This window comes from Ursus americanus, chromosome 20, assembly GCF_024610735.1.
Source record: "Ursus americanus isolate L20-20 chromosome 20, mUrsAme1.1.p, whole genome shotgun sequence".
Taxonomy (NCBI): Eukaryota; Metazoa; Chordata; class Mammalia; order Carnivora; family Ursidae; genus Ursus; species Ursus americanus.
This window is the reverse complement of record NC_142146.1, coordinates 26,603,241-26,620,560: the sequence shown is the minus strand read 5'-3', so window position 1 is coordinate 26,620,560 and position 17,320 is coordinate 26,603,241. Positions and strand designations below refer to the sequence as shown.

The following is a 17,320-nucleotide window of genomic DNA, read 5'->3' as shown; positions in this document are numbered from 1 at the left end:
TTCTTAAGTAATGATCTGAATTCCACTAGAGCAGAAAGAGTCTCCATCGTCCTAGTAAAATGATCAGAAATGTTGACCTACAAGGTCATCTGACTCCCAGGTTCCAGGTCTTAGCACCTCCCACCCCCATACACGAGGGGTTATTCCTAGGGCGGTTTTGAGCCTGAACAACAATCAACATTGAAAGGAGGAAGACAAGAAGGGAACAACAACAAAAGAGTCACTGGGTGTTTATAGAGACAATCTAATTATTTCACTCTTCTGCAAAAATCCTCTGCATTTACAGCGGAGTCCTGGCCTCCCCTCACCCCTTGCACTCCCTTTCTCTCCCAAAGCTTCTCTGATCTTTTTTCTCCCCTCCCTTGCTCCTGCACCAGGCCCTCACACGTGCTGCTCCCTCTGTTTGGAAGGCTCCCCAACCTTCTCTGTGCAGCCCCATCACTAGGTTACTCCTCCTCATCCTTTCTCTCTTGGTGCGAGGGACCTCGCTGATAGCCAGACCACGCGGTGTCTGCTGGCCCCTCTGCCCTGCTGCCCCCTGCTGGTAATGCTCATCACACTCCTCCAGGGTCTGCCTTCCAGGTGTGAGGACCTGACGGCAGGGACCTCAGCCGTTTCCTTCTCTGTGTCCAAGCGCCAGCAGGCAAGGACTATTTCTGGCCCAAAGTTGATGGCCAACACTGTTTATTAATGAATTCACTAACGGACAGATTGAATCTCAAACAAACCATCATCACCTCCACAGGATAGGGAACTGTCAATTATCGTGGAAGACCGGGTGAGAGAGAACAAGGTAAGCATTAAGGAATGAACTTAGCCCCAGTTTGGGCAAGGACATTCCGTCTGCAGTATATGTCATACTGAAACTCAAGTGAACCCTGCAATGAGGCAGGAAACCTCACAGAGCATGAAGAGAAGTTCAAAACCAGACACATTTCTGGGCAGAGAATGATTCTCCTGCAACTAGGCCATTTTCTCTGGTATAACTGCATGCCAGTGGCCACAGGACTCTGCGGTGTTCTCACACTAGAAAGAAAGGTGGCTCATGGTAATGAAGACCCACAGGACAAGTGGAAGGTGGGATCTGGGCTAGGTGGGGTGTCACACCACCTCGAAGGTTTGAAGGGAGTCCGAGCAGTGGGCCCACAGGCCTGTCAGCTATTAATCCCACTCCAGCCTTAAAAGACAAGGTCCAAGGTTCTGCCTGACTCTGGACTCAGGCAGAACTCTTGTTCTGAGTCATCTTCAGCCTGAGCAATGTGTGTACGGGGTGGGGGTTGCAGCCCTGCGGGGCTGCTCAAAGACCCAGGTCCAAGGAGGCACTGGCTCCTGTCCCAGCGTGTGGAGTGTGGCCGAAGCGCCCTAAGCCAGCCCCTGCCAGTTCACACTGCAGACCTGGTCAATTGTCTCCTGACCACAGGACTCACCTTCTTAATGAACTCTGGGATGAGTTTTTGGCCTGTCAGGTGGTCTAAGGAGGAACAGCAATCTAATTCCAAGATGTAGCGTTCGTTGTGAAGATCACTTTTCTGAGATCTGAAGAGAGGAAGAAAACACACAAAGATTAAGATTTTGCGCTATATATATATGAATTGTTGGGTATTTAATGAAAACCCAAATTCTTTCCTGAAAGTAAATGTCAAAAAAGCACTGCTGAAAAATAATTTATAGTAAAACTCAAATTATATATTAAATTATACACATCATGGAAAGACCTCCAAGACATAGCATCAAGGAAAACATACCATTCTAGAAATTTAGGACAATATAGCTTATGCATTAAACAACACACACACATACTCTCATGGAGTTTATCTCTCACGGGTTTATATCTGCCAAGGCCTAAACAAAGAGGCACACCAAACCACTAACAGCATTTACCTCTGGAGGATGGACAGGGTCTGCATGGGAACTGGATCTAGGGGTGGTAGTGATAACTGAAAGTGACTTAAGCTACATCCCTAATTTTTTTTCACTTTTTCTAAAAAGAATATATTCTTTTTTTTTTTTAAAGATTTTTAAAAAAATTTTATTTGACAGAAGACAGCCAGCGAGAGAGGGAACACAAGCAGGGGGAGTGGGAGAGGAAGAAGCAGGCTCCTAGTGGAGGAGCCTGATGTGGGGCTCAATCCCAGAATGCTGGGATCACGCCCTGAGCCGAAGACAGACACTTAACGACTGCGCCACCCAAGCGCCCCTAAAAAGAATATATTCTAATAGCATTTAGAAAATTATAAAAGTCTTTTAAAAGGGTCAACCCTTACAGAAAATCTATCAAATTAAAGACTCACTAAAGAAAGAAAAGAAGGCAACTAAAGTTCTGGGGAAAGAGTGGGTATAAAGGTTGTTTGTGGCAAGTAACTGCAGGGTCCTGGTCGGCGCAGAGGTGTCCAGCGTGGCCCGGCCGTCCCCCCACACGGGTGGCGTGGCCACTTCCCTCTTTCGCACCACGTAGATGTGTATATGATGCGACACTATGTGCATTCAGGAGAGCCAGCAGCAAGTGATCACCAGAAGGAACTCCCACCACTTCATGCCGTTCCTTTGAGAGGCTCCTCTATGACCCGTACGTGGGCCTAAGGAACTCCTGAAAGCCATATGATTATCAGAAATGGAAGGTGATTCCTGGGACCACCAAGCCAGGCATAAGGCAAGAGGAGATGGATTGCCACTAAGGGTCAGCAAAGCATGTACACTCTCCCTGGGTAGCCAGTCATGGGGATCAGGACTGAGGGACCAGGGCCTTGGGCTCTGTCTAGGGTTTCCAGCATAAGCACAGCCAATCCCCACTGGCCAATGGCTCTCTCAGCCCAATTAATGAGGAGCTCGACCAAAGAGGGGCCCATGCCAGCTCCTATAAGAGCAGGTGTGGCCAGAAAATTCTTAAAGTGGGCACTTTCACACCAAACTCCTAATACACACATATCCTACCAAATAAGTGGTTGTGAATATGAATATTTCCTTTACTTTAAAAATGAATTTCTAAGATTCTTATATATCATTAAAAACAATTTACGCTACCATTAACCATCTGGGTATGATTTACATGAAATTCAAAAGTGAAAAATTTTTAAAGAGAATTTGGCTTTTCCCAGGTGCCCAACTGTGATTGGATAAGCAAACATCAATAGCATATCTTGATTTTATTTTTCCTTCTAACACATCCTTTCAGGAGTAGGGATTGAGGCAAATACTTTTGAAATGTAAAAGAATAAATGGATTACAAACTGGTCAAACTTGAATAAACCAACTCCAAAAGAAGAAATCAGTTCTGTGCCCCAGCCTTTTTTGCATTAACACTTTGTCAGAGGGGCACCTGGGTGGCACAGCGGTTAAGCGTCTGCCTTCAGCTCAGGGCGTGATCCCGGCGTTATGGGATTGAGCCCCACATCAGGCTCCTCTGCTATGAGCCTGCTTCTTCCTCTCCCACTCCCCCTGCTTGTGTTCCCTCTCTCGCTGGCTGTCTCTATCTCTGTCGAATAAATAAATAAAATCTTTAAAAAAAAAAAACTTTGTCAGAGACTAGACGGCGTGTTCTCGTTTTTTCCCCACATTCTCAACCTCTACCACCCCCCAAACAAAAGACATATTAAGAGGAACTAAAGCAGAAGATTTCAGACTTTTCAAAGAGAAGACTTGGTCATGACATACTGTCATGGGTATTTGTGGGGTCTCAACGAAGACAGGCGTGGGAGGAGAGCGTTCTAAGATGTGAAATCCCAGCTGCTCTGTCACATGAAGACAAATGTCAGACCGTGCAAGGTTATTTATAAACACCCACTGAGATTTTAAATGAGTAGGTTGAAAAACAGTAATCATTTTCAATAAGTCGACACCATATCCACTCAGTAAAACAATCATAAAATGAATGGAGACTGTCTTTAAGCAACTTACAACCCAGGTTCATAAGGAATAATCTTTAGTACAGGATCTACCTGTACTAAAGGTAGTTACATTTAGTAACTACCATCTTTGGTTCTAGAACAAGAAGTGCTATAGGAAGGAAGGCAGCTCTGGTTCATTTCATCAAATAATTTGCTGTCACATCTGAACTGAAAGGAGCACAAAATATCTACAAAAATGGGTATTATTACAAATTTTCTAGATGAAACTTGAAAAATCACATCTTCACCTACAGTTTTGGCAAAGAAAATCCAATGGTGACTGAGGGAATAGATGAGCAACTAATAGATGAGCAACTAATAGGCAGGGGAACCTGTCTTTAGGAATCGTCTTCACAATTTAACCACAATAAATATGGTTGCTGTGGTGAACACACCCTAAGGTGACCACTTTCTCCCAATCTTCTCTACCTGCTGGTGTTCATGCTGTCGTAAAACCCTCCCCTTGAGTGAGGGTAGGACCTGAACTTTGCTTCCAACCATAAGAATATGGCAAAGAGGATAGGGTGTCACTCCTGTGATTACGCTATGCTGTAAGGCTCCATTTTAGCAGACTGGAGCTACATACTCCTCTTTCTGGCTTTGAAGAAGCTGCCATGTTTTGAAAGGGCCATGTGGCAAGGAACTGTGGGCAGCCCCTGGCCAACAGTTGGCAAGAAACAGAGATTTCAATTCTGTGACTGCAAAGAGATGAATTCTGCAGAGAACCTAAGGGAGCAGTGGAAACAGATCTTTCCCCAGTTGAGCCTCTGTTGAGACCACAGCCCAAGCCAACGCCTATAGTGCAGCCTGATGAGACCTGATGCAAAGAACCCAGATAAACTACAGAAACTCTGGGATAATAAATGCATGTTGTTTTGAGCCACTAAATTTGTGGCAATTTATTACAGAATACAGAAAAATTATACAGTTGCTGACTAGGAAGACATGACAGCTTCATGCTTTCCCACTGGTAACCAAGTCCAGGCCCAGGCCCACAAGATCCATTCAGAATACCTGAGAGCAGCCTGAGAGGAGTCACTGACAGGTGATGAGTGTTCCATGTCTCTGAGGGCAAGGACCACCCTGGGAGAGAGAAGCGGCTCCAGAGGTCAGGGTGTGGCCCTCCAAGGGATCACATCAGGAGGAAATAGCTACTCTATAGTCAATCAAGTTCCTAAGGAAGAAGCATTAACATGAAACTCTCAGCTGAGGAGGGATTTGCTACCCTCCTATGAGGGAGGGGAAACACCACTTATGTTTCCCCGAAGGCCATGTCCTTGCGTTATTGTGGAAAGGGAAATGAGAAACCACCAAACTTCCCCTGGACTGAAGTTATGATGGCTTCCACTTCTGGAAAGGACAGAGAGATCAGGGTTTAAACAGTAAGAAAAAGGAGGGACATAGAATGCATTTCTGGAGATGTAGGATTAACGACTTAAAGCCTCCCTCATCTGGAAATTAACACCAAATACTCTGAGATTAAATGTGAGCACTCTGAGAAGAGCACTGCTAACGATGAAATATGCTTCACCACCTCCCTCCATGACCTATTCCATAATGTCCTCCAGATTTATCGGTTACAGGCTACAGGTGCTAAAGCAAACTAGAGGTGGGTCAGAGAGAACTAGAGGTCAATGACACACCTCTAGTTCACTCTGGACAATTTAAACCACCTCTAGGTGACTTTGGACGATTTATTTAAACTTTCTGTGTCTCAGTTTCTTTCATTGTTAATTGGAAATATTATGAGTAGCTGTTACTTAGCATCACTGTAAGGACTAAATAAGACAAAAGCATGTAAAGTTCTTAGCACAGGGCATGGCAGGAGGTCTGGGCTCAGCAAACATTAGCCACTGCTGACTAGTGACTATCATCTATAATTGCATTCTTTACTTTCCACACACTCTTCACAGTTCATAATTATTCATTCGATGAATACTGACCACAACTACTACTATGTGCCAGGCACTATTCTTTAGCATATATCAATAGACAGAGAGACAAAAATCTCTGCCCTCATGGAGCTTACAATCTAGTGGAGGGGGACAGGCAAAAAACAATAAATATATATGAGCATATAATAGTATGTTCGGCGGGGATAAGTATAGAAGAAAAAAGAAACAGAGTAAGGTGAAGAGAATCGGGAGTGTGTGAGGGAGGTTGCAGTTTTGTTGTTCTTGTTTTTAAAGATTTATTTATTTGTTTTAGAGAGAGAGGGAGAGAGCACGCAGGAGCAGGGGGAGAGGCAGTGGGAGAGGGAGAGAGAATCCTCAGACTCCCTGCTGAGCATGGAGCCTAATGCAGGGCTTGATGCAGGGCTCAATCCCAGGACCCTGAGATTATGACCTGAGCCAAAATCAAGATTCAGCTGCCCAACAAACTGAGACACCCAGATGCCCTAGAAGCTGCAGTTTTAATGAGGGCGGTCTGGGTGGCCTCACTGAGAAGGTGACATTTAGAATAAAGATCAATGGGAAGTGAGGGAGTTGGCCATGCTGATATCCAGGATGAAAGCATCCAGGCAGAGGGAACAGCCAGTGCAAAGGCCCTGAGGCAAGATAATACAAAGAGGCCCTGTAGGTGGAGCTCAGTGAATAAAGGGCATAGGAGGAAGAGAAGACAAGGCCAGAGAGTCAATGGGAAGTAAGGTAAAGTAGACCTTACAGGCCATAGCAAAAATAGTAGTTTTTACACAGAAAGACAGGGGAAGCCCTTGGGGAGTGTTGAATAGAGAGGTAACATGATCTGGTTTATTTTACAAGGCTCCCTCTGGCAGTAGGACGCAGCTAAGGGACTAACTCAGTGGTCCAGCAGGGAGATGATGGTGGCTTAACATAGGTTTTTAGCAGTGTAGCAGCAGTCACAAAGGCTGGATTCTGGATATATTTTCAAGGTGGAACCTTTAAGACTTTCTCGTGGGGTGTAGAAGGAAGAAAGCCGATGAGGATGGCTGAGAATTTTAGTTCCAGCAACTGGGAGACTGGATGAAGTTGCCACAACTATGATGGGGAAGCTTGTGGGCGGCATAGTTTTGGGGGAAGGTCAATAATTCAGTTAGATATGCTGAATTTGACTTACTCAGCAGACATCTAAGTAGAGATGTCTGGTAGACAATTTAATACATATTCCCATCTGGATTTCAGGAGAGGGGCTGGAGATATAAATTTGAGTCATCAGCTTTCCGATGGTATTTAAAGCACAAGACTGGATGAGATTTCAATTAATGTAGAGAGAGAATAGTCAAAGACTGACCCTTGGGACCCTCCACCATGAAGACGTTGGGAGAAAAGAGAAGAAAGCCCAAAGGAGAAGAAAGAGAAACCATAGAGGAAGGAAGAAAACCAAGAGAACATGCTGTCTGTCCTGAAAGTAAAACATAGGAAGCATGTCAAGGGGCAAGGTATGAGCCACCCTGTCAACTTCTTCAGTTAACAGACTCATAATCTTCTCTTCAATTTACCAGTAGCCTTAAAATCCCCAAAGAGAAAGTGGATTTAGTCCATCCTATGGAAACAAGTACAAAGAAATCTGTTTATATTATGATTAAAATGGGTTGATTACCAAATAATCCACTGATTTGGGTCCCGAACAGCTTGGTTCCTTGAAAAAATAAAAACACCTTCATGCTGCTAGGTCATTTCTCAAAAACCACCTGGGGGAAAATTAACTGAAAAAAACTCTAACCCATTCTCACATCTTGAGGCCCCCACTTGTACACAGCATTGGACAGTTGAGGGGGGTTTATTTCCACTCCAATGGGATTTTCTGAAAGGAAGAGGAATAAAAAGGATATTACTGAGCAGAGATGTGATGTGCTGAAAGCCAAGAATACATAAGACAAAACAAATTCAAATTCTTAGTGTCACAACACAGTGGTAACAAGGCACATAAATATGGCATCCTGACTGTTTCAGATGCTGGAGAAGCAGCTAAGACTTCACAGCCCAGTTAAATTTTAAAAAGCCATCACAACATGACAAATAAATGTAGTGTGGTACCCTGGACTGGGTCCCATAACTAAAAGAGGACATTAATAGAAAAACTGATGCAATCCAAATAAAATCCACAATTTAGTTAAAAGTAATGTACCAGTCAGTGTCAATTTCTTAGTTTTGACAAAGGTACCATGGTAATGTAAGGCTTGGGGAAACTCAATGAAAGACATAAGGGAATTCTCTGTACTTTCTTTGTAACTTTTATATTAAATCTAATATTATTCCAAAATAAAATTTATTTTTAGAAAAGAAAGAAAAGCATTCTATATTTTTGGGTATATGTATTTCCTGTTTTGACTCTGTAATATTTATTCTCTCAGGTAGTGTCTCTAGACTAAACTACCCCTACACCCCTGCCTGACTATACTTCTCCTATCAGAGACCCCTCAAATCACATCAGGGAAATATCTAAAATAACTGGATCTGGAGGACAAAAGGAAAATGGCCTTTGATGTGTCCCAACTTCAGGCACTGGAACAATCCAACAAGAAGCCTTGGGCTCTGTGAATCAGATAGGGTTTTCTCCCACAGGGCAGGCATCCTCAGCCCTGGCTGCATTCACCTTTGGAAGCACTTGGGGAGCACTCCTAGATTCTGATTGACAGGTTTTAGGTATGTCTGGGCAAAGAGGCTTTGGAAACTCCCAGGTGATTCTAATGTGTGGTTGGAGTGAAGAACCACAGCCCAGGCAGGGTGTGTTGTATCTGCTGCTGTCCTGGAGATTTTCCCTGGCCAGGAACTGAACATGCCCACGGAAAGAGAAAACACAGAAAGAATGACTTGTAGAGACCAATAATGTAGACTCTTATACCCTCAGAAGAAAACAAACCTTCAAAAGAAAAAAAAAAAAAAAGACCAGAGATTAAGGAAATATAAGAAGGAGGACCTTTCTCTATGCCTCTTTTGGTGAGAAAAACTCAAAAGTATATTCAACTTCTTGCTCCTCTCAGTTCTTTTTACTTTTTTGTTGTGATTAAAAAGTATGTAAAAGAACATTTACCATTTTAACCATTTTTAAGTATACATTCAATGCCATTAAGCACATTCACAAGGCCGGAAAACCATCACCACTATCCATTTCCAGAACTTTGTCATCATCCCAAACAGCTCTCACTTATTTGACACCTTACAAATGGGATGTGGGCCAAAACTGAACAGAAAAATTTTAAATACACACTGGTAGGGGCGCCTGGGTGCCTCATTCGGTTGAGCATCTGACTCTGGATCTCAGCTCAGGTCTTGATCTCACTGTTGTGATTTCAAGCCCTGCTTTGGGCTCGGAGCTGGGTGTGGAGCCTATTAAAAATAATGCTTATACAACGAACACATAAAAGCAGATTTAGACACTGAGCATTTGTGCACAAACCTCTCCTAATTGTAGGGCAGGAGAGCAAATAGCCCCTATGGTGAAGTACCTCAGATATCAGCACAACTGGCCACAGATGTCGGAGTTGTTTAAGGCCATAAGAAAAGACCACCTATTCTGTGTCGCGCTGACCTCATTACTCACACACAAACATCAACTGTCATAAAAACTGTGCAAATCGGAGCTGCACTCATTACAACAATCACATCTGCCCAAGGGCTGTGCCGTCACTCCCCAGGCAGCCAGAGGGTCAGATGGTCACAACAGGGATGCAAACTCAAAGACCCACAGGCACTGAGTGGAAGAGGATTTTTTTTTTTTTACCAAAAATACATAATCTAGACACTCTGTTCTCATATAAGAGATATAAGAATGGTCTTCATGTCCACAGAGAAATAGGCTCTCTCTGCATTTTGTTCGAACACAGAATCCTATCAGACACCCTCTCACAATGCCATTTCTGAGAGCAGTGTGGTTGGAGAAAACCTGTCTCCGCCATGAGAAAAGTCACAGTGCAGGAGTGACGTTAAATGGTAGGCGCCATGTCACTATGGTGTTGGGGAGACAGTGGGAAGAGTGGAAATAATGGTAACCTTGGCAGTTTACATCCCAACCATGGCTAGGGATTCCAGGCCAGGGTTGCCAAAACTTCTAGTTTTTTAAAAGTCATTAAATTGTGTCTTTATGTCAGCCATAACTGTCAAATTGTGGCTCCGGATAATGTTTTCTATTACATTGGCCAACATCTTGGGATTGAATTTGACCTCCCGGCCACCAGTCTCTGGCCTCTCAGTAATGCACACAAAGCTCCCATGTGAGTCACAGAAGGCTGGATGCCAGGGAAGAGATAAGAGCGAGCAGATTATCTAACTGTATCATAATCAGAAAAACCAACCCATAAACTCAGTCGAGATAACTCATTCCTTATAATGACTAAGCAGATGCTTCCCCTCGGTGCTTCCAGCTAACCTATGATCATGGCCAGTGCATTTACACAGCCCTTGCCAGCTCCTCACTGGCTGGGACATGACCCTTTGCTAAGCCATCGAAAGAACATGTCTGCAAGCAAAGACTGGACTGTCTATGAGTACTTTAAATATTCAAAATTAACACAGGCGAAAGAGTTAATCCTCAGATTATACTGACTAAATGCCCAGTAGTGAATTAAATACCCCTTTTGGTTTCATGATCAGATCTGAAATCAGTCTACTAAAAAACAAATGTCTGTCGAAAAACTATTATAAACCATGCTTTTAAAAAATAAACATGTGAATAAATACTACCATATACACTACTTTTAAATAATAAACATGTAACAGATCTCACTTCAACTCATAAAACCCTTAGATAACTTCAAAGACCATGAGTTTAAACAACATCTCTTCTTTCCCAGGACACCAGGCCCAGTTTGAACTTGAGTTGTAAAAAAGAAAGGAGAGGATGTGCAGTTCATCAATAGAACTATTTTTGCTTCACTTAGGAATAATCAGAAAGAAATGGTGGTAAACTCCAACTTAGATTACTAGGCATTTCTCCAACCAGGAAAAAAAAAATACTGAATGTCAGTTGACAGAAACAAATTCCCTATGTCTGGGAAACAGGAAGGATTTTTAAGAGATTTCCCCCAAGGCAATACCAAGTTCAAGCAGAATAATCAGAATGGCGCTTTTTTTTTTTTTAAGTAGTAGTAGAGAAGGAAATAAACTACAGATCTGAAGATTTGTCAAGGAAAGAAAAAAAGGCTTTTTCTAGTTTCATTAACTAATGTAAAACTAATGACCATAAAAAGATCTGTGTATTCATTCACCTGTTCATCACCTTCTTGACCACTGACCACATGGAAAGCACTGAGTTAGATCCTGCCTTCAAGAAACTTACAGTCTATGGGCATCTAACTATCCGATACTGCTATCTACTATATGCAAACCGTATAAAAACAGAAGTGTTACACGGGAGCTCAGTTACTTTCAGCGTCAGTGATTAGGAAATATTTTAAAAGGCAAGAAGTGTGTCAGCTGAGCCCAAAGCTGTATGGAAATTAGTCATGGGACAATGGATAAAAGGATATTCCAGGCACCGAGAAGAGAAATTAGTAAGGATATAGATGGAAAAAAGCATGAGTTACAGGATGGAAATAATAAATAGGTCGGTTTGGTAAAAGGTGAGGGCCGCCTATCACAATCCACTCCTAAACAGGAGCCTGGCGAACATCTAGAAGAATCGACTGTTCGGAGGGACGTGTGACGCGTCTGCAGTGGGCAGCAGAGAAGCAAGAACCGTGCTGGGAAAGAGAGGATGAGGTGTGTCGCTACAGGATGGGACTGGACTTCATTCTGAGGGAAAGGGGAGGCATGGATGGTCTTAGATAAGACATTTAAATACAGACTTTAGGAAGATGAAGCAAGTGGCATTGCGTACGACAGAAGAGGCAAAGAATGTTTTAGGAGAGCAGTCATGAGCCGAGCTAAGGTTTTGTAGAGGGAGTGGACAGATGGAAGAGAGAGTTAAGGTATTTTCTGTCTCTGCAATTGGTGGTAGTTGGGGTGGAGTGGGGAAGGGAGTAAAGGCTGCTTCCCAAAGATGCTCTCAGAACAATGGGGAAAAGATTTCCGATCATTTTATGACTCCTTCCCCTTGCAAAATAAATCAAATCTACCAAAAAAAAAAAAAATGAAGCTGCTGGAGTAAAAAACTTCCCCTAATAGTGAAGCTTAAGAAATGCTTGGGGGGGGGGGAGAAAAAATCCAAGTAAACTAATCCTAGCAAATCATTAAATAAAGCACCTAACTATATAGCCTATCAGGGGAGTTCTGAAGTAGGAAGTAGAAAGAAGCAGAAGAATGAACTCACAGAAGAGTCACTGCCTTTTCTTCTGATTTTGTCTTCCTCTTTCACCAACAGACATTCACCACTTCTGTTGATAAGGGTTTGGTATCACCAGGAACATTCCGGAAATGATGGGGGAGGGGGGACGGTAAGAATGATACCCTAACCACACACTCTCTTCGGGAGCTGCGCACTGCCAAGTGCGTGCGAGTCACTGTGGCATCTAACTATCCAGTACTGCTGTTTATTCTAGAGAGATCTTGCCACATCCTGTCTCGCTGTTTACAGTCAGAGCCGGCTCTCTGGTAGATAAACCGTCGGTGACTGCGCAACCCAAGGAGTTCACCATTAATCTTAAAAGCAACAGGAAAACAAACAGGCTTTACCCCCGTGGTCCCTGTATAATGCAGCTGTGAAAGACTTTGAATCCCCACAGGCTGGATTACAGAAAAGAGAAGAACCGCAAGGAATGGGATCTGGGCAAGGGTCCTGCTTTCTCTGGGATCCTGCAAGGTTCCTCATTTACTCTGAAAGATGCGGAAAGGACTAATATGAGTATTAATGCACAAATAATATTTTATCATAAACGTAACACTGAATAAAAGCAGGTCTGCCTGATATCTATTACTTCAGAAAAGTCACATTATCTGCAAACAAAACTAACAGTAATAGCACCCCATGCGAGTCTCTTCATGACTCTCTCATGGGCCATGTCCAGTTGAGTGAAAGGAAGTCTCTTCTCTGTTTACATTCAGTGCACGTGTTCCAAATTAAAGCCCGTTTATTGTTTCCTTCTTTTCTAGATCTTCCTACCGACACCCTCTAACTGAATTAGATGATGGAAATGTTCTATATCTGCCCTGTCCAATACAGTAGCCACTAGCCACATGTTGCTACCAAGCACCTAAAATGTGGCTAGTGCCCCTGAGGAACTGAATTTTCTATTTTATTTAACTTAAAAGAATTTACACTTAAATTGCTACATGTTTCTAGTAGCTACCTAATTGGAAAGTACAGCTTACCTCTCTCCTCAAACTTTAATGTGAAAACGGATCACCGGCGATCTTGTTAAAATGAAGATTCCAGGGGCTCCTGGGTGGCTCAGTGGGTCGAGCGTCTGCCTTGGTTTGGGTCATGATCCCAGGATCCTGGGATCGAGTCCCGTGTCGGGATCCCTGCCCAGTGGGGAGCCTGCTTCTCTCTCTTCCTCCCTGCTTGTGCTCTCACTATCTCTGCCCATTTCTCTCTCAAATAAATAAAACCTTTTAAAAAATGATAAATAAAATAAATAAATAAAATGAAGATTCCGATTCAGCAGGTCTGGGCGGGGCCTGGGAATCTGCATTTCCAAGGAGCTCCCAGGTGACGCCAATGCTGCTGGTACACAGACTACACTTTGAGAAGCAAAACTCTAACTGCTTCAGGAACCATCCGAGTGACCCAGAAGTTTCATGAATCAGTGGTGTCCAAATTTTTGGTCATATACTAGGTCAGTAAAAACTCCTGACTACTACTGTATCAACATCTTACATATGTTATATGAAATACATACAAAACAAATTTTAAAAGATGAGAAGCAACTGAAATAAAAGATATTTTAAAATTATAATACAATAAGTTCATATTATGAATAGCTAATATTTCAAGACTTAATATACCCTTCAAATGAGATTCATTGTTAACAATAGTGGAAGTTAACCCACATTTCAAAATGTCTTCTCGATAAGTACAAATACCTTTGGTCATCTTCTCTCAGGTCTGAATAGGTAGGCATTTGCTTTTTGTTTTGTGGTTTTTTTTTTTTTATTATGTTATGTTAGTCACCATACAGTACATCCCTAGTTTTTGATGTAGTGTTCCATGATTCATTATATGCGTATAACACCCAGTGCTCCATGCAATACGTGCCCTCCTTAATACCCATCACCGGCCTATCCCAATCCCCCACCCCCCTCCCCTCTGAAGCCCTCAGTTTGTTTCCCAGAGTCCATAGTCTCTCGTGGTTCATTCTCCCTTCTGTTTACCCACCCTTCATTCTTTCCTTCCTTCTGCTACCGATCTCCCTGCTCTTTCTTATGTTCCATGAATGAGTGAAACCATATGATAATTGTCTTTCTCTGCTTGACTTATTTCACTTAGCATAATCTCCTCCAATCCCGTCCATGTTGCAGCAAATGTTGGGTAATCGTTCTTTCTGATGGCTGAGTAATATTCCATTGTATATATGGACCACATCTTCGTTATCCATTCGTCTGTTGAAGGGCATCTCGGCTCCTTCCACAATTTAGCTATTGTGGACAATGCTGCTCGTTTTGTTTTTTTTAATCTCACTAGGAAAGCTCTTACAAACAGTGAGAGTTGGGTCAGTGTGGCCATTTTTCTGTGTGTGAATCTAAGTGTGTATGTGTGAGGAAGAGACAGACAGGGAAAGAGAGAGAGATGGAAGAAAGAGACAAAGACAGGGAGAGATGGATTTTATGTTCACATTATTGATATTTTCCTCAATCTGCAACCACGTTACAGGAATTTTTTAAGCCATGTGTATGTTTCATGAGGGTTAAACTACAAAAAAAAATCCACGAATCCACTTTACTGAGTTTTTAAATGAAAGTCTTCCTCTGAACCCAGTCTATCAAGACCCCTCCTGCTTCATATAGATAGGTCACCCCTGACATCCGCATCCAGCCAGGGCACCACCTTCAACCTGAATGTTCAAAATTAGTAACGCATACTTTCTCCTAATTTTCCAACATAAATAAACATACACAGAAGACTCAGTACTCTTTCAACTTGGGTATGTACCTCACTTTGGCGACACTGGCTTAGATAAGTGTGTAGAAGTTTCAGAATGATGACAGAGCTCTAAAATAAAAATTTACTTTCAACAATAATAGCGAACTTTATGTTCCTGAAAACACGTGGTGGAAACTCACTTCAAATTATTATGTATATGTAATTACAATTTCAACAGAATTTATTGGGAATTGGGGAAAATAACTTTAGACTCTATGCGGAAAAATCAACATGCAAAAATTGTTAAGAACCCGAAAAAGAACAGTGCCTTAATAGATATTAATATACACTACAAACTTATTATAATCAAAATAGCATAGTATAGCACAAAAATCAATAAAGCGATCATAGGAACAATAAAGAATTGGGAACAAACTAGGGTATATACAGAAATCCAAACTATGACACAGGTGCCATTTCATTCCATGGTATAAATCAGGTGAATGCAATAAATGCTATTGACAAAGGCAGCTATCTGGAAGAAAATAAAGGTGGATCCCTACCTCACACCCTAACACTAGCCCAGAGGTTCTCAGCTGGGAGCAGTTTTGCCCATCAGGGGACATCGGTACTATCTGGAGACATTCTGATTGTCATTAACTGTAGGCCAGGGGCAGGGGTGGTGGTGTTAGCTACTGGCATCTGGTGGGTACAGGCCAGGGATGCTGCTTAATATACCAAACTGTCAATAGTTGAGACACTATATAGGAAGAGAAATCCTACCCTGCTCTTACCCCTAACCCTAATGGTTAACAAATTAAAAAGGAATAGTGTTAGTAGTAGACAGATCCTGATGTGAATTCTGGCTTCTCCACTTATCAAAAGCATGACTCTGGACAAGTCACCATACTGAGTCTCGTCTTCATCTTGCTTTCAGGAGTGAAGATAATGTGTATCATGAAGCAACGAGCGAGAACTCTGGCCAAACGCGGCAACAAATAAATGGGAGCTATTATGGCTGGTGCCATAAATAATGAATCATATTCAGAAATGCCTGCAAACATATCCATGTTCTTCACAAGAAAAGTGGGCTTTTTGTTCCTAATAAGATCCCGGTTGTTTCACAGAGACATTTTGGGGACTTCAACTATAGAAGTTTGAAAATAAAAATGTCAACAAGTTGGGTATGTTATAAATCTCCCCAGAGCAGGGATTGTGCTCATCTCATTCTCTCTAACAAAGGATACTACCTTAGAAGACACAAGACACCCAATAAATACATTTTGGGTTTTTTGGGGTATTTTTTTTAGGTAACAGAGATAAAATAATGCACTAAGGGCCTCAGAACCATTTGCACAGAACTGTTTAGTGCAAAAACTGACAAGACCCAGCCAGCCTGCTGAATGGAGCCACCTGGGGTACTCCAAAGGGTTTGCAGTGTCAAAATGCCCTAAAACCAGTTTGGGGATAACTACACCTCTGGTCCCAGAGCCTAGCTACGGGGACTGAAGATGCTGCAAAGCCCAGAGGATTCTAGGAATTCTCTGAGGACCCTTCTATAAGTCCAGGGCTCCTGAGCTGAAAGATGGTATATTTCTGTGCCATGAGCCTCAAGATAGAACCTAAGCCCCATACCTACCACACAGTCCCCCAACCCACCCCACACTTCAATACTAAGGAGTCATAATAACTTTTTTTTTAAAGATTTTATTTATTTATTTGAGAAAAGAGTGAGTGAGAGAGAGAGAGCACGAGCAGGGGCAGTGGGAGAGGGAGAAGCAGACTCCCCGCTGAGCAGGGATCCTGACACGGGGCTCGATCCCAGGACCCTGGGAGCATGACCTGAGCCAAGGGCAGACGCTTAACCGACTGAGCCACCCAGGCGCCACATTAATAATTTCTTCAGGCTAATTTTCCTACAATATGAAATGGGAGGTAGGGGATAAGGCATGAAAATGGTACCTTTCAGCTACAAAACAGAATTAAGTCTAAAACCTCCACTGAACACATGATAATGTTTTCAACAAATATTAACAACAAAAACAACCATCATGAGGACACAGCGAGAATAAATTATAAGACTCAACGCACAGGAGTGAAGCAAAAGTGCTCTCAGACCCTCAGAAACAGGTGTTGTATGAATACGAGTTACTAATTTGGTTTTTAAAGCCTTTGGAGCCATTTTCAGTTCCAACTCGGGGTTGATGAATGGGAGGCAAATGAAATGATGTACTCCACTAAATCGTATTTATGGCGTTTACCTCTTTGTAAAATGGCTCATCTTTCAACCACTTAAACATTATAGAAGATAGTTAGATATAAAGATAATCATTATATCAAAATCTAAGGACACTGAAATTACTGATAATATATTTATATGGATCCGAATGTTATTTCTCACCTGCTGCTGCATTCATAGCTAAAACTTTAAAATTAAGTTAGTACCAGTCTTTTCCAGGACCCAACACTGGTAATGCCCGTGTCTTTCTCAGCTTGAAAAACACACACAATCTAAT

General features: G+C 42.4%; 1 protein-coding gene across 1 annotated transcript in view; it reads right to left on the bottom strand.

Annotated features, from left to right (window-relative positions):
* Window positions 1-17,320, bottom strand: part of RFTN1 (raftlin, lipid raft linker 1) — a 190,159-nt gene that overhangs the window by 85,107 nt on the left and 87,732 nt on the right. The window contains exon 4 of the mRNA XM_045791689.2: window positions 1,428-1,536. Within this exon, the coding sequence (XP_045647645.2) occupies window positions 1,428-1,536 (109 nt within the window). The remainder of the gene's footprint in view (window positions 1-1,427; window positions 1,537-17,320) is intronic.